Here is an 18,134-nt window from a genome sequence, read left to right on the forward strand (position 1 = left end):
CAGAGTGGTGGTGACTGCAGAGTGGTGAGTGCAGAGTGGTGAGTGGTGGTGAGTGCAGAGTGGTGAGTGCAGAGTGGTGAGGGCAGAGTTTTATTTTTGATTTAAAGAAAAAAAATGTCATGAGCAATGCCAATAGCTCTACCTTTAATGATGCCGAGACCATTGCATTGCAAATGCTTGTTTAAGTCTTCTATTAAACTGAGGGCGAGCTGTGATTAGTTGGGTTGCTCCCTAATTTTCATTTTAATTGTTAGCTACTGACTTAAATGTACTGTCTTTCGTAGTTTTATCCTAACATTATTGTTGTTTGGAATTTCTGATGCATTTTGTATTTATCACCTGATCCTGGCTCCCGTAAAGGCTGGTTTATGAGATTGTATTTATTGTACCATGCTATTTTATCCTGGTTTTTATATTGTGCTTTTATGGTTTTCTTGATTATGAAACCAAATAAAGAAATTTGATGATGTCCCAAATATCACTTTAGCGTTTTCGAAAAGGTAACCAGTGCTTACAGAGCATGACTCCTACTGTGCACCTATTCTTGTGTGCACCTGACCCTACACTGTGTTCATAATAGATCTCACCCTTCAGATCTACTGCTGTCTTTAAGGCACGAGCCATTCGCCCCACCCATATCTTTGAGATTCTTCAACTTAGAGAGCACTTTTTTGTTTTTTGGTGTATTCTATCAAATTCCAAATTCTGATTCAGGGTTTGAAGATATACTATAAAATGTGAATCGGTTTCTCCCGATGTGTGAATGCCGCCACTTCAGTGCAAAAGTAGTTGCCAAGTGCTGGTAGCAGAGGATTAAAAGTGAAGTAGAGTGGATTGCAGCTGTTGTCAAGAGAGGGGATTATGAGCTGCTAGGAAGAAAGGTGAGCAAGACCAGCCCTTTAGGTTAAGATACCAGGAACCCCCTTTAAATGAGTGAATGAGATCCGGTCTGGGTGAAAAAGGAGCAGGATCTCACAGGAGGATTGCCCTTTTTCGGATTTTTATCATGTATGGCGTTAGCAAGACCCCTACTTATCTGCCTCTTTTTTCCCAATACCAAAGTGTGCATCAAAACTTTTTTAAACTATCATTATGCCATTTCTGTAACTTCAATCACCTATCCTATTCCGAGCCTTTCGGTTACAGTGACTCCCATCTCTGTATGTCATCGTTTGTCACGGGCGGTGGTGGTGGTGCGACCCTCGCTTTAGTTCATTATGTACAGCCACGCTCGCCTGACCTATGTGCTGTAGTGTGCATGTGAAATAATTAAATAGGGGAGAGTGGAATGGAATTATTGCCTTTAATAGGATCACCACTGCATAGGGTAAAAAGGCAGGATCTATTGTGCAGTGAGGAATGCTATGTTTTTATGATTAATTCAAAGTTTCACACTTTTTTGTAGAAAACCAGCATTCTTTGTACTTTGTGCGACACGTTTGCCAGACGTTAATTGCTATTACATGTAATTTTAATATCGTATCACTGAAAGTGAAAGCAAAGCTAAACTTGTTTTCATGTCATATTTATTAAAATCTTAAGCTGGCGGAATTAAGTAATACAATGTGATTTTGTACAAGGGGTGGGTTGGAAGTTACATGGAGCTATTAGACTGTATTCAGGGTAAATATTGGATTAATCCGCCATTTCAGGCTAAATGGGTGAATATACATATGTGAAGGCATTTATATATTTACTGTGAGTTTCAGACCGATTCATGAAAACAAAATTCTGCGAATTCTAAATTGCGATTAATACCGAATCGCAATTTAGAATTCGCATAATGGGATTCATTTAAATCTATGATAAAATTTAGCGATTCGCATTCGGCCGCAAAAGCCGATAGCGATTATTCCGAAATCGCTGAAAAATCGCTAAATCTGTCAATTTCCGTGTTGAAATTGCAATCTCGCTATTAGCGAAATCGCAAATTGCGATCTCGCTAATAGCGAGATCGCAAAAACTTGAAGTCGCATTTCGAGCACAGTGATGACATCACCAGGAAGCAGGCAGTTCCCTCCCTCATTGAGAACACTGAGGCAGAATTGGAAGCAGCACTACTCAGAGCTCCAGTCCAACCACCTCCAGTTTTTGCATTTGGATACTGCAGACTGCATCTATGTCACAGGAAGTAGCAGCAGGGCCCAGTGACACCGGGATAAAGCGCAAAATCAAGTTCTCGGAACAGGAGCTGGAGCATCTCATCGATGGAGTCTGTAAAGACCATGACAAACTTTTTGGCAAGGACTCCAGGAGGGTGCCTGAGGCCGAGAAACGGCGACTGTGGCTACGCATCCGCGCCAAAGTGAACTCTGTTGGAGTCACACAGAGATCCATTGACGACCTCAAAAAGAGGTGGTACGACCTCCGAGGTCGTGCCAAGGAGAGGGTGGCTGAGAGGCTGGGTGAGCGCCTTGCAACTGGAGGGGGAGAGCCTACAGTCCCTCCCAACACCCCATTGGAGGATCATGTGGAGGACACATTGCAGCCTGAGGCATGTGTGGGGGTAACCCGTATGGACTCATCCCGACCCACCCAAGACAGCCAAGGTAAGTACCATGCGACTGCGACCCTGTCTCCTAACAATGGCCATGACCCTATAGCCACTCATAATAAACCCCAGTCATGCAGCCCATGCACATCAGAACATCCCTATTGCATTGTGGGACATGTAGTCTGACCACAATGTACAAAAAGTCCCATGCAGCCAGACATGTCCTAATGTACGCAATGCAACAGCCAGTCAGGGAATGGTAGCCAGCATGCATTTGGCAACCTCACATGTCAAAGATACATGTAATTTATCAACGTCCACTTTCCATCACAGGTGGTGCAGATAACAACAGCAGCGACAGTGAGGGGCTGCAGATTGATGATACACAAGAGGAGCCTGAGGGTGAGGAAGATACATCCACACAACCAGCTCCATCTGTCTAAGCACCAGTGCCAGCATGCGTACCACCACCTGCAACGCCAGCTACATCAGGCACACCACCATTGCCAGCTGCAAGACCCATGTCAGTGGCACCGTCAACATCAGGTGCTGCAAGACCAGCGACACAACGCACACCCACTGTGCCCACCCACGCCAGCAGGCATGTCAGGGAGCGGCGCCAGGATACACCACGCACCGGCAGGAGGGGGGATGACTGTGCGTGTGCCAGGGCTCTGAATAGAGCGACGCATGCTGCACGTGCACCAATTACAGGCACGACACCTAGCAGCTATAAACCTGCAGCTGCACAACACAGGCAGGAATGTTGCCAATCTTGCCGACGGGGTGAGCACAGCTATGGAGGCAAACACAGCGGCCATGGACAGAAAGCGTAACCTCACCCGCCGCCGCCACCGCCAGCTCCTCAGACACCTCTCAGCGTACACTTGCTCAAATTACGTAATTGGAAACGCCACCTCCCAGCTGTCCTGTAGGTCTCTGGCAATGCAACTCCAGATGGTACAATGCTGTCAGGACGTGGCACGGGCACTCAAGCAGGTAACCACTGCTGTCCAGGCTCTGCAGCCAACTGGCCAAGGCCACGAAGGAGGGGATGACACAAGCGAGGGGACATCGAGTCACAGCAGCCTGTCTTCGTCACAGGTCAGTGTTCCACGCCGCAGCAGCAGGCCCAGTGCGGCATCACATGCTCTGCCGGAGGAAGAGCTCGAGAGGCGACTGGGAGCTTCGCGCTGGAGGCGCCAATGACTTTAATGTACATAGGGCAGGGACATGCTGCTGACATAAGCATGTCCACTACAAAATATTGAGCAGTATGGCGCAATACTCCTCATATGTTACTGTTTGAAATAATGCCATATTATTGTGCAACCAACAATAATATTTATTCAACAATAGTACATCAGACTCATGTCATTATTTCCATTGTCATGCATGAGTGAAGTGTTGGGTGAGGGGAGTGGGTGCACTAGAAACAGTTCATTGTGATTTGGTTGTGCAGTCTGTGTCCTTCAGCAGGATTTTCCCCGCGTGCATGATGCGCATGTGCAGGTGGGCGGTGGTCCCCTTCCGACTCACTGCCAGATATCTCTACAGGTATCCGGCGCTTGGTAGCCATGTTGTGTAGTATTGCACACACAGCCACAATGCGGCAGCAGACCTCAGGCTCGTATTTCATGGCCCCACCAGTCTTGTGAAGTATGTGGAATCTGCTCTTCAGAAGGCCAAATGTCCTCTCAATGCAATTTCTTGTGCGTATGTGTTCTACATTATAACGCCGTTGCTGTGGTGTTGCAGGGTTGAGGTATGGGGTGAGGAGGTACTCACGGAGAGCGTAGCCACTGTCACCTGAATGAGAGGAGCAGAGGGTGAGGGCCTGTGCTGCGCAGCTACATCATCACAGTGTAACATTGTGGGGCAAGTGTACTTACCGAGTAGGTGTCCTTCACCAAAGTCTCCTCTGGCCAGTCGTGTGTGGAGGCCGCTGTGCCGGAATATGAAGGAGTCATGTGTGCTACCCGGGTACTGTGCCACTATGTCCGTGATGTATGTCTTAGCATTGCACACCATCTGGATGTTGAGGGAGTTGTAGGACTTGCGGTTGCGGTACATATATTCCGTTTGTGCTGGTGGGCAGATGTGGATGTGGGTACAGTCAATGCATCCTATCACATGTGGAAATTGAGCAACATTGTAAAATTGATGCTTGGTCTCATCCAAGTCCTGTTAGCTGGTGGGGAATGAGATGTGGTGGTGTAGCTGGGTCAGCATTGCATCTAGGAAACTCCTTAGGCAGCGGGACATGGTGGGCTGGGATATCCCCCCTGCAACTGCAACTATCCCCTGAAAGCTTCCGGAGGCCAGAAGGTGCAGGCTGCACAATACCTGGACATGTGTGGGCACAGCATTGGTCCGCCTTGTTGGGTGCTGCATCAGGGGGTCTAGGTCCTGGATTAGCTTGATGATCATTGGCCCATTCAGGCGGTACTTTGCGTATATTTGCTCTCTGGTTTGGCCCCGAAGGGTGACCCGCTGGTGGAGTCCTTGCATTGTGAGAGTCCTGATGCTGCAGCTGCATCTCCTTAAATATGTTTGGTCAGGCCTGCACCTGTTGCTAATTAGGAAACGTTTTTTCAAAAACTTTTTTCCCCTTACTGGTTACCACCTAGTTTGGGTTCTCCTTAAATTGCGCGTCGCAAAATGCGATTTTTTGGGTTTTCGCAATTTGCGATTTTTCATGAATTGCGAATTCGATTTATTTGCGATATCGCCATTTTTATTCGCAGAATCCATGGTTTCTCGCAATTACTGATTCGCTAATAGGCTTCTTCCAGAATTCTGCAAATTTAATTGCGATATCGCAAAAAAAATTAGCGAATTCGCAATTTTTGGTCTTGAATTCCTTTTCATCAAATTGCGATCGCAATAGCTTTTTCGCAGCTATTGCGATCGCAATCTGGCTTCATGAATCAGTCTGTTTGTATGTAGTGATTTGCATTGGATTTCAGTAACTCCAGGGTCTTACTTGATAGGAGGCACAGCTCAACTGGTGGCAGGAAATGTTAATATCCAATCAGGAGGGATGAGGAGTCGAGATCAATTTTCTCAAATACACTGTCTGTTCCTGAGCAGTCTCCGATGAAATACAAAAAAGATCAGAATCCCACACCAATCATTTATTTATGCACTATTGTATGAATTGTAGTCATTCATAAATACTCTTTGTAATTTTCAAGAGAAGACTGTACAATACGTGAAAAAGTGCAATTTTGTGACATTTAGTGCTCAGTGCTGGCGGCGCAAAAGTGAACAAAAACTGTACAATACTTATATACAGGGAAAATATACAATGATTCAACTTTGGTCTGTGCAATCACACATATACCACTGTATACCACATAGGTCAATTTTCATCACAGGGTATTGAAAATACAGATCCAGCCATTCGTCGACGTTTCGACCCTCTAAGCGCGCACATATGGCGTCAAACACGGGTCTTCATCAGGACTGGGAGGGGACGGAACAGCCTAAGTAATTAAAAAGGGGAGGTGTTTTAATACGGGTATTCTGAGAGGCATCTAATTAGTAGTGCCTGTGGAAGACCTGATTGCACTCACCTTCAGAATAAATCAACTGTAAAGGTGGTGTATCTTGAATAGCTTGAACTGCGTGCGTCTGTTCAGATAGATAGAGGACCTAATTAATACCTTGGTTACATAGAGTTGGGACAATATGAATTAGCCCATTTCCTCTTTTTCTGACCTATCGGTGGTGCGTGGAATGCTCCCCCGATGGTTGTTCTTATTGAACCGCTGTGCGAACTTTTATCCTGACTGGGAAAACGAGGGGTATGTATTTAGAATATTATATTAATGAGGCAAAAACTGGGCACGAGTCATACAGTATGCCTATGCTTGAGCTCACCTGAGTATTTGGATTATTCTTGTACCCAGTCGTGCTTCAACATATGTTTTGAAGAGCCAAAGGATAGCACTGAAAATCAGGATAAAAAGTAGGGATTAGTGCACTGTCACAGCGATGCCCCAACTGTTAGTATATTAGCATGGGCATCAATACGGGGACTAGGCTTACCTTTAATTAAATTCGAAATGCTGGAGGAGAAACCTCTTCCTTCCTCGCGTGGTCACGACTGCATCAAATGTACCGGCGTCTTTACAATCCCCGGCGCTAACCGCTCTAAGTAAAAATGCCGCCGGGTTGATTAAAGCGACGTCATGACGCAGTGTTCGCTTGGACTGCGCGATTACCCTGACAACCAGTTAGTGTACATGTTCCGATTGGTCATACGCCGACTGGGTCTTCACGCTAGCGTATGACACGGTCGGCGCTGCGTGGTTGCCATAGAAATTAGAGTTTGCAGACGTGGGGAGGGAATCTTTAACCCGACCAGGCACGTATTGGTAGTGCTTCTATCAAGGACCCGGAACTACTCGGTTGCATAGGCAATCCGAAGAGATGTTGCCATGTAACATGTTTGTCTCTAAGTGCTGGCACAGGACAAATGAATTCTAAAATTATAACTTAAAGTTATGCTGCCACGTCTTGTATATACCTCCGGAGGGGGCAAGCGGGTCACATATCTCAGTGATCTATCGTGACATTCCTTGGATACGTTCAGAATGGCACGAAATAGTACCAAGGTGTACATTATATTGTTAATTAAAACAGCATTGCGCTCATAAAATTTCTGTTTTACAATATATACAACATTATTACAAATGCAAAGATACACATTCAAAGAAATTTACAAAGGTATGCAAGTATATCACTGAAACATCTGATCATATATTCATTATCAACCAGACTTTATAAAACAGGTACCTACATCTCAAATACAAATATCAGGAAACATTTCACAAAGTTCTTAATCATAGTTGTCCCATTTGTCTATTGGTTTCCTCAGTCTCATTCAATCCATTTCTCACTGAGTCTAAGGAATGTATCCAGCGGCATTCCTTATATTTTAGTGCATTTGAGATTGAGCCTCCCCTTGGGTTAATATGTATCTTTTCTAAGACCCACCATTTTATATCTTGAGGAGTATGTTTATGAGTGTTGAAATGCTCTACCAACGGTGCTCCCTGTGTTTTACATTTTACTCTACTCATGTGTTGTAGGATGCGTGTCTTTATTTTTTGGGTCGTTTGTCCTACATATATTTTCGTACATGGGCACAATATTGCAGAAATCAGATGGGAGCTATTGCAATTGCTGAAGTCATGGAGTTTGTATGTCCTGCCTACGTGTGTGAATTGGTTCCCCTCCTGACAAAGGTCACAGGCCTTGCAAGAACCGCACTTAAAATGGCCAATGATGGGTGGCAAACTCAACATACTCCGGAGATCTGGTTGTCTTTCTGGTTCCAGGTAGGCATGTACAACTACATCCCTCACATTCCTTCCTCTCTTGAAGGCAAAAATGGGTTTTTCTTCAGTCTTCAATTCTCCAGCAACCAGATTCCAGTACTTTGATACAATCTTTTTTACATCATTACTTTTTATGTTGTAGGTCGTAACACACAAGATGTTGTTCAGGTTTTCTTTTTTCGCCTTGACCTCAAGTAAATCTTCCCTCGGGCTATACCAGGCCCTCTTCTTCGCACGCTTTAGCAGATTTCCTGAGTATCCCCGATCTTTTAGACGCTTGGTAAGTTCGTCAGCCTCATGGAAAAAATCTTTTCTTTGACTACAATTTCTTCTTAAGCGGAGAAACTGGCCCAATGGCAAGTTGTCTCTTAAGCTGCGTGGATGATGGGATTTATACATCAATAAGGTGTTCCATTCCAGGGGCTTCCTGTATAAATCACAGTATAGCTTACAATCCTCCGATTTAAAAGTGAGGTCGAGGAAGTTTATTGATACAGTGCTACTGGCCATTGTAAATTGTATGTCCTCACCTCTCTGGTTTAGCCATTTAAAAAAATTGTTTAATGTTTCCTTGTCACCGTTCCACACCATAATGAAATCGTCAATATATCTTTTCCATACCTCGATGTTATTGAGGTATGGGTTCCGGTCTGTGTATAGGTGGTCTTCCTCATATTGATCCATAAAGATGTTCGCCAGGCTGGGGGCATATGTAGCCCCCATCGCCACTCCCTTACTTTGGAAATAAAATTGATTTTCAAAAACAAAATAGTTCTTTCGCATAGCTACTTCCAATAGGGTAATTATGAACGATGTTGGAATCCAGTGCGGTCTTGGTCTCCGGTCCAGTGTTTCTCTCATTATCTCGATGGCTTTCTCTTGAGGGATTGATGTGTATAATGATGACACATCAACTGTCACCATTATGTTTTTTTCTGGATCAAAGGGAAATTCTTCCAATAGTTCAATAATGTGCATAGTGTCCCGCACATATGATTTCGTCAGTGGAACAAAAGGCTGTAAGAAGTGATCTATGAATTTGTTCAGTGGCTCTAATATTGAGCCACAGCCCGAGACAATTGGTCGCCCCGGGGGATTTTTCAAACGTTTATGCACTTTCGGCAGCGTGTAAATTGTAGGTGTCCTGGGCTCCTTTTGGTTTAAGAATTCGGATTTCTTCTTACTTAAAAAGCCTTCCTTTGTAGCATCCTCTATGGCGGTCTTTATTAGGGTCTTTATCTCATTTACTGGATCATATGCGATACGTCGGTAACTCTGTATCATCTCCAATTGATGTTTGATTTCATTAGAGTAATCTTGTCTGTTCTGTATTACCACCGCTCCCCCCTTGTCAGCCGCCTTAACCTCATAGATGCTAGTAAACATCCCTCCCCAGTGCTGCGCTGTCCATTGGAACTAGTGCTGAATGGACGTCCAATGGTCGTGCGCAGCACTGGGGAGGTAGTGCTGCCGTCGGCCAACGCACCGACGCAGCACTTAAGGGGTTAATGACAATTGATTTGTTATGTCCCAGGTCTGCTAGGGCAAGGCGCTCTTCCTTACTGATGTTATACGGAATATATTTCTGGACTTTGAGTAACTGGGTCACTTCCTCCGTCACAATCTTTTCAAAGACCAAGATTCTCTCACTCATCATGAATGCTGCAGGTGTAAATTCCGAGGGAGGTTTGAAAGGAGTTGCAGTGCAGTTGGGGCTATAAGTGTTTTTCGAAAAGAAATACTTCAAACGGATCTTACGGAAAAATCTTTGTAGTTCCAGTTGTATCTTAAATGGATCCGGTATTGCCGTTTGTACAAATGTTAATCCTTTTGCTAGGATGCTCCTCTCTGCAACAGTCATAACATGGTTGGACAAGTTTATAATGGCATCTAAAGGTACCATATCCTGAGTATCAATCCGTTCCACTTGGTTGTTTTCATTCATATTAGTTTCCTGTAACCTTTGGTGGCTCATATCGTTTGTTTCACTATGGTTGTCAGGCAGGGTGGTTGGGATGGTTTCTAACTGTGACCCTCGGTGGCTCATATTGTTCACTTCCCTAGGGTTATCAGGCAGAGCGCATGAGGTGGTATCTATGTGTGCCTCCAGCTGGATAATACCACACTCCATGTTATTGATCCTAGTGTCTTCTATCATACTGGGACTTTGTATGTGATCTATTGTTTGTTCTACCATCTGTAAGTTTGTTTCCACGTGGATATTTCCCCATGGGTTTCTGGTTGGTAGAATCTGACACGAGACATCCCTTGTCCCCGTTCCTTGCCCCATCTCCTGGGCCTGTCCAATTCTGAGGGCCACCTCCTCCTCTGTTCCCTCGTGTGTAACCGTCCCCTAAAAAAGGACCCTGCTTAGATTGGTTACTAGTGGATGGTCTGTCAGCTTCGGAGTCAGAGTTGCTATCTGCTCCCGTGTTTCACATGATAGATGGCTGAGCCAATGGGCTGACAGAGTCAAAGCCATCTGAGTAGGTTCGATGTGGTGCTGCTGGCAGCGGTAAGGCACAATCTGGGTGCTTGGTCCTGAATCCGGTGGAGCCTGACAGTGAGTTTCTTGGGGGGACCAGAGTGAATGATGAGCATGCCAGGGCGAAGGCTATGATCAGTCTGATTCAGTTTGAAGCCGTGAGAAGATTTAACAGCCTAACTAATGAAATACATGAACCATTCAAACAGACAATTGTAATTGTTTTCTGTAGATGGGCTGCGCAAGTTGAAGAGCTCACTACAAAGTCAACATTGGACCCGGAAGGTTATCTAGCTCACCCGGTGAATGCCTACAAGCTGGTAAAGCGTTTAAACACTGATTGGGTGGACCTTGAAACGCTGATCCTTCAGGACTCTTCAAAAGGTAAGACAATGTCACAGGTTAGTTAAAAGGTAATTACCTTGCCGCTCTACCTGCCATCTCATGTTTGTGCTTGAACAATTACTTGGAGACAATTAATAAGCAGAATAAATAAATGTCACAGTCCACCACGATCCCCCTCATTCTGAAATTTGAATATTGTTAATGTGCGTTTTTCCCCAGTTTGTTAGTTACATGGTGTTGCCTCTCTTCAGGACATCTAAAGTTGTGACTAAGTTGAGTTTCTGCTCTGTGGTCATACACTGCTTTAGCCAATTACATGTAATTGGTGTACATGTCAAGTTAACCAGAGCTTGATTTCTACACGTGAAATGGTGCAAAATTCAGAAAGCAACAAAAGCTTTAGAATGGCATCTCCCAAATTATAACTGCCATGAGGTCAAGTGGCCCCGGGGCTCTGGCTTAAAATACAAAGGAGAGAGCTCAAAGCAATTCTTTTTTGGAGGTCCTTTTATGAACTTTGTTACCCAAATAACGCTTGAGCATTGCTATTTGCAAAGTATGTTACCTAATGTAACTGCTCATCCTATTAAATAAGGCCTCAAGATGTTGTGTAGTGCTCGGATACTTGACGTCACCTGGTCTGTGTTGAGCAAAAGTATGACGCACGTCAAATAACAGATACATTCCTACTTTCTACATGCAGCATTGAGTCAAGTAAATCCTTAATTGCACAGGCGTCTCCTACACCCGCCGGGTGTTATGTTATTGGTTATGGAGGAATTGTTTCCCAGTAACTGGCTTAGTTGGAGCTCACTGCATTCAGTCTGGTGACTAGGATCAAGAAGCACATCTCACTTGTCAATCTGTTTCTTCCCTAGTGCCCTCTATCAGTCGCACCAAATTTAAAACGAGGGTTCTAACCGCTCCGAAGTAAGATCAGTTCACACTTAGTTTAATTTTTCTCTGTTCTTATGTGAGATCATTAAAAACCCAGCTCATTAGAAGTGGTCTAATGACCAGTGACTGATTGCCATCCCCGCGCACTCCCCGTCTCCCTTGAGTCTATGCAGTGTCGGTGGTGGTAGAGTAATGCAGATAGCAATCTGGCGCAGCCAACAACCATTTCCCTTCTTTGCTGCATGTCTGCGCCCACCCTTGGCAGATGGGGGGTTGCTGTCGGCGCTGAGAGCTTATGCGAGCATGTGGCATGCCCGTCCCGCTTTCACTAATAGCGAAACCCATGGCTGTCGCCGTCGGGTGGGACAGGGAACAGAAGCCCAATATCAAATGGAGCAGGATACCATGTTTGGTGATGGAGTATGACTCAGTAATGGAAAGCTTTCTATGTTGCACACAACACAGCCATCACTCTCACTGTCTGTGATGTTACTTAGAACCCCTGTATGCTGAAGAGCCTTGTTATTGAGAGCTAGGCACCTACAGTTCTGTGTAAACTTACCAATTTTATTTGGGAATATAGATTTACATGAAACAGGACTCACCTGCATAGTCGGTGGTAATCCTGAGAGTCTTGTGGGTTGTATGACAGAGGCACGCATGGCTAAACCACGCATGCCTCTACCACGCAGACCGAATCATAAATGCGTCTTAACCACACATTCCTTTACCACGCATGCCTTTACCACACAATTTCGTAGTAAAGGTATGAATGGTAAAGGGGTGTGCATGCTTAAGATCGCCACTACCTCGAACTACCCCCTGGCCTAAAACCAGCCCTGCCATTAAACCTACCCTTCCCTTGCCCTGAGGCATAAAACCTTGCCATTTGCATAAACTACCCCAATCTCTGCCATGAGCCCTAAAATGTACCCCTGTGCTGTCCACTGCCCTGAGGCCTATAACCCTACCCCCAATTAAAAAAAATACCTGACCCCCCAGCCCGCCCTGAGCCCTAAAACTGCCCCACTCCTAAAAACTATCTACCAACCCAACCCTTAAAACTACCCCTACCTCTGCCCTAAGCCCTAAAAGCGACCCCCACCCTAAAAACTACCCCCAGCCCCACTTACCTGTCCATGTCCGGAGCTTCCTATTCCAACGCTTCCTCTTCTTATCCCCGACCATCTTGAACTCTAGACCGCTATCTGCCTTAACCACGCATATGTGTGGTTAAGGCAAATGCGCTGTTCAAGCAAGCGTGGTTGTGCTTGTGTTGTTACGGCACGCGTGGCTATGCCACCATTGTTCTGGTTGTTCCACATCTTGTGTCACTCTGCCCCTCGCTGACCAATATTGATTGCTCTGCTTTTTAGGAAGCAGGTGCTACCAGGATGTTTTCAGTAGAAGAGTATGTGTTGGTATTTGCCCACTAAGGCCTTATGCTTATTGTCAAAATGAGATTCTCCGCAATTCCCAATGTGAAACACTACGATGGGATTAATAATTTCGTTTTGTGGAAAGTTTAGTTCTACTTTTAGGTCGGGCTTGATAGGGCAGCTGCATTCATGACCTGTTACCAATTCTTTAAAATGGTCGGAATGGGCTCATGGTTACCCTCTCTCACCTCATGTTATTGGCAGTTGTGCGATTATTATTTTACATTTGAGTACATTTAAGGAATACACTAACAATCGCAAATTAAAATATTTACGTCATATAAGCCTTTTATTGAGAAAAAGAATCAAATCAAGTTTTGTTTAGTTTTTTTTTCACTATATCAGGCATTTTTGAATTTTTAATCAGGACTTGCATTTAGTCCAGCAGAATACTGTCTGCATACTTTTGCACAGTAGATTAAACCTATTGGCTTTCCCAATGTTGTGTGTGTTCTTAACAACGCATAACTAAAAGTAGAATTTATAGGAAAATTGACCCACGATGCATGTTTGCCTTACGACCAGTTCCGGATTACCAAATAGCCAAAGTAGGCACCGGGCTATGGGCCACACTGCTTTTAGGGGCTCTGCGACAATCAAACTACAATTTAAAGTACATAAACCAGAGACATCAGATCCACATAACAGTTTGTCTCTTAAAAGCTCATCTTCTGGTAGCAGCAAGTTTGTAAAAAAAATCTGGTGCATTAGGTATTAGGAGATCATTTTGCGAGAGGGGGCCCCGAAATTTCGCCTGCCTAGGGGTCTCCACAGGGTTTAATCCACCACTGTTTACGACTGATGAATAAACAGCGCTGCCATGTTCATGTTTGATATAGTCCAGGGCAGGGAAGGAATGTGAGGGTTTATTTCTGTTATAGGAGAAGAGACAGTTCCTTGCCTGCGTGGGAAGACACTGCTAACTCGAGCTCCCCCGCCAGTTGTGCTCTGTTACAGTGGAATGGGTTTCTCCTGGAGTCCAGGGCTTGGAAAGGGAGGAGGAAGGGCCATGAGCCACTCAGAACTGCTGTGCGTGTTCTCGAGTGTTCTAAGTGCTTTTTTTCACCCATGCTTAAAGGACTCAGGCCAACCTACGCATCATGTCTTGGAATAGTTTCATATTGGAAAATGTTCTGCTGCAGCCTTCCTGACAAATAAGAGGCGGGCTGATTTTGGGCTCGGTAACAACTGGGCACTGTTTTAAGTCGATATTTTCCTTTAAGATGTCCTCCTGTTAAAATGTAGCAGGGTTCATATGAGTTTCTAAGAGAAGCGACAACAATTGCCTAAAATGACTAGAAGCACTGCTGGTAATTTGGCCGGGTATTCCTGCTTCAGTCACTGCTCTGCTGTGATCAGCTGTGCCATGTAAGATGTTTGTAATGCATGTAGCGCACAGCAGGATCCTGGTCATTACAGCCATATTTAATCCTGCTCTTTTGTTGTTATAGATGGTCTTACTGTACTGGCTAGCTTCATGGATGATTTTGCTTGGGATCCAGGGCAGAGCATAGGGGGAGGGGATCGGTGACTAACTTACATGAAAATATTATCTTCTAAAAAATATATACCTAATAAATGTATTACAAAAGAAGTTGATTTATGTTCCCAGCATGAGCTACCTAATATGGCTGGGATTTAACGAGAATTTGTTAACTTGTTTACTACCTTGCACTTTTCAGGTACAAGTTATTTTGTTATTTTTGTTTCCAAAGGATTCATTGCCAACCTTACTGTTCAGCGTCAGTTTTTTCCAAGTGAAGAAGATGAGAAGGGTGCAGCCAAAGCTTTGATGCGTCTGCAGGACACATACAAACTGGATCCAGATGTCATTGCATCAGGAATACTTCCAGGTGAAGTGCTTCAAATGCATATTATTTCTGTCCATTGTTGCTCATTCACAAAGGCCATGAAAAGCCAGTAATCTCCAGTTTAAAAAGGGCAAGAGGCATGTTAGCGAGTCATTAAACAAGCCATGCCGTGATATGCTGTTACTGTGACATCTCTGTTGGTGGTCTGCTCTGAAATCTGGAAAGCTACAGCTTTGCAACATGAGGTTGGATGGAACATCCTGTTCTTCAGTGAAAACGAAAAAAGTTGTATCTGCTCGTGCAGCAAATTTGCCTATAAACTATTGCCATCCCAACGTCAGACTCTCAGATACCCTCAATCATTAGTGCAGTTACTATCTCCAAGTTGAGGCTTGTTTGACATGAGTGACTTTGCAAAAATTAAACTCAGTTTAGCTAATTTTTAAACATGTTTTTTTTACATTTGGCATAAGTGCCCTTTGTAATACGTGGCTACCCTCTCTTGGGGGGGGGGGGGGGGGGGGAGGGGGCAGGGTAAGTACACTGGGAGGGGCGGAGTGTGGCATTAGCCGTCATGGCTTAACGTTTTACTCCGCCGCTTCAAAAACACAAGGCTGCACCATATTTACAATATGGTGCAGCCTTGTGTTTCCTCCTGCGCTGGCGCTACACTTAGCATGTAGCGCCAATGGAGGCACCCTTGCACCATAATGCAAGTGTGTCTGCGTGCAGGGGGAAGATTATTTATGTACAGGAAGGTCCCCTTCCTGTACATAAACACTCTTTAAATAGCATTTTACCACTTCTATGTGTGCTGCTTAATGCAGCACACATGGAAGTAACAAAATGTGATTTCTTTTTTAAAAAAAAATAAAAGGCGTTTTGCTTTTTCCATGTGTGGTGCACAAGGGAGCACACATGGAAAATGCAAAAACAAAGAGAAATAAAGCCTTTCTCCTCGTTCCTCCAACTTAAGACCAGGTTTTCCTTGGTCCAAATTTTGGTGATGCCTCCTATTTACGCTACCCTTGTATATAGGGCGCAGTGCCAAAATCAATGGATGTAGAGGTGGAACACCCACCGAAACACTCACTGCCCACCCCTTTAAAGCTAAGCATAGCATAAATGGCTTAACGCTGCCTTTTAATAAGACCAGGCCCTAATCGCCATCACAGTGTCACTGAAAGTGACGTTGCGATGGTGATAGGGGCTTGTACACATGCCCCTTGAATCCTGTGTTGTCATCTATAGGAGCAACCTGCCCATATTACCCTGGCAAGCTTTAAATGATTCCTCCTTCTGTCCCATTGCAATTGTGTCTTTCAGAGGGCAGAGCCTCTTTAACCCTAGCCATATTTATACGTTTCTGTTTTTACAGCTTCGTTTGTTTTTGTAGCTGGTAAACACGATGCCCCACATTATTGAAACGTTTTCCTTGTGATTCTGGTGTCATGATTCCAGTGTTTGCTTAGTACTATGTTCAAATGCTTAACTAATCTCCGACGGATAAGACAAGCTTCTGTTGTCTGCATATTTAGTATTCTCATCACTTGATACCCAGAAACCAGTTTTGAGTTTGTCTGTTTGTGTGGAGCAAAACCATTATTATCTATTTTACTGGTTTTCTATTCTATCGAGTTGTAGTTACCCTTTACATCGTCCCTCTTTTGTATATTTCTATTTAACAGTTCTTCGTATTTTCAATTATGTTTGTGTGCTGAGCTGTGCAGTTGCTGTTTTGTGTTTACTTGGTCATGTTCTTTGAATGGTTGGGTTTCCTGTTTTGCTGCTTCACTTGCCTTTTATTTTGGGGAATGATTGTACTCGTTGGATGTTGAAAGTGTAGCTAGACCTCTGGTTTCATTATTTAGTGCCCTCGGTATATGTGGACCTCCTTAAGTTAAATATGTCTATGGATCAGTAGTGATTTCAGTATGAGAAATTAGTTTTACAACCCTGGGAAGGTATAATCTGCAAATTCAATGTTTAAGTAAATTAGCTGAGCGGCATGCAGTAGTGTATTTTTTAGCATCCACATAGTTTACAGCAGGGATAGCATCTTAAATCACAACCTACATGTATGCATTACCAGACAACTCAATTCGTTTACTCCTGTCGATTTTTTGTGATATTTTCTGTCATAGATTTATGTGTGGCTGCTGCTCTCTTGTCTATTTTATGCGTTCTCGTCTGTTTAAGTTCTATGATTCTACACTTCCCACTTTGATTTCCTCGGTGTAGTTTAGCCTTCCCTTTCAGATGTTGCTTTTGCTCATTTGCAAAGCTGCCCCAACATGGGGGAAGACTCCTCCGAGCACTGCAAGAAAGACTAAACAAGTCTTGTTCACTTGAGTGAGTTTAATAAAGTTTTTAGAACATGAAAATGTCTTTTAAAAGGAATGACAGTCATTCCTTTTCTTCTTGTAGAGTAATCCCCTGACGAAGGGCTGAAGGATAGCCCGAAATACATTGGGACTAACAAGTTTTGATGAACGTGCATTGGATTACGTGTCTGATATACTTGCAACCATGAAAATAATGTGTTGAAACAGAGACAATCAACTAAAAGACATAAACTACAACAAGGGTTGGGTTTGGGGGATAGTTTTGCAATAGACTTTATCTGTAGGGACTAGACAGCGATACTTCTTCAGCACGCTACAGATCATTATAATATGGACAACCATTGATCAACTGAGCGGTGCAAGCCCCATTCATTTTCTTTGTTAGTTCGCTTTTGCTCATTTGTCAAAACCAATATCAATTTTATTATAATTAGAGAAAGAATTGCAATTGTTTGTTAAAAAAGTCATCTGTTTTGTTATATAGTTGCAGGTCATCCAAAAATAACAATTGCAAGTTATCAAGGGGTTAATGTATTCTTTGGGGGTTATACACCTTACTGCATCCACACTGGGGGTGATACGCCCTTTTTGTGGTTTAGGCAAAGCCTGGCTTTCCATTGTTTCATTATTGTATCATGATTAAGAGCATGCTGTATATTTATTAAATATTAGATGGCCTTCGCACCTGTAAGATTTATTACTGTTGTTCTTAATTTAATACCAGCATGATTTTGGAGTTTAGGTGCTTATTTATCCTGTAAGCAACTATTTCAGGTTGTGGGTAAACAAGTTATTTACAGTTTCGAAGAGCATGCGTGATGATTTGTCCCGCGTTGAATGTGAACTGCGGGCCATTGACTCCGTCACAATAGACGTCTGTCAGGCCTCCCAATTGCACACCCTCATGATTCTGCTTCAGGAATTTCATGACCAGGTAGACCAAAAATTGGTCTATTTGGGTCGGTATGCC

At 43.9% G+C, this 18,134-nt stretch overlaps 1 protein-coding gene across 4 annotated transcripts in view; it reads left to right on the forward strand.

The window, feature by feature from the left end:
* The window catches only part of P4HA2 (prolyl 4-hydroxylase subunit alpha 2), a 305,296-nt gene that overhangs the window by 72,650 nt on the left and 214,512 nt on the right, over positions 1-18,134 (forward strand). For all 4 annotated transcript variants that reach the window (XM_086931565.1, XM_086931562.1, XM_086931563.1 and 1 more), the window contains 2 exons: positions 10,560-10,711; positions 14,724-14,861. In XM_086931565.1, the coding sequence (XP_086787691.1) occupies positions 10,560-10,711; positions 14,724-14,861 (290 nt within the window). The remainder of the gene's footprint in view (positions 1-10,559; positions 10,712-14,723; positions 14,862-18,134) is intronic.

This window comes from Lissotriton vulgaris, chromosome 7, assembly GCF_964263255.1.
Source record: "Lissotriton vulgaris chromosome 7, aLisVul1.2, whole genome shotgun sequence".
Lineage (NCBI taxonomy): Eukaryota > Metazoa > Chordata > Amphibia > Caudata > Salamandridae > Lissotriton > Lissotriton vulgaris.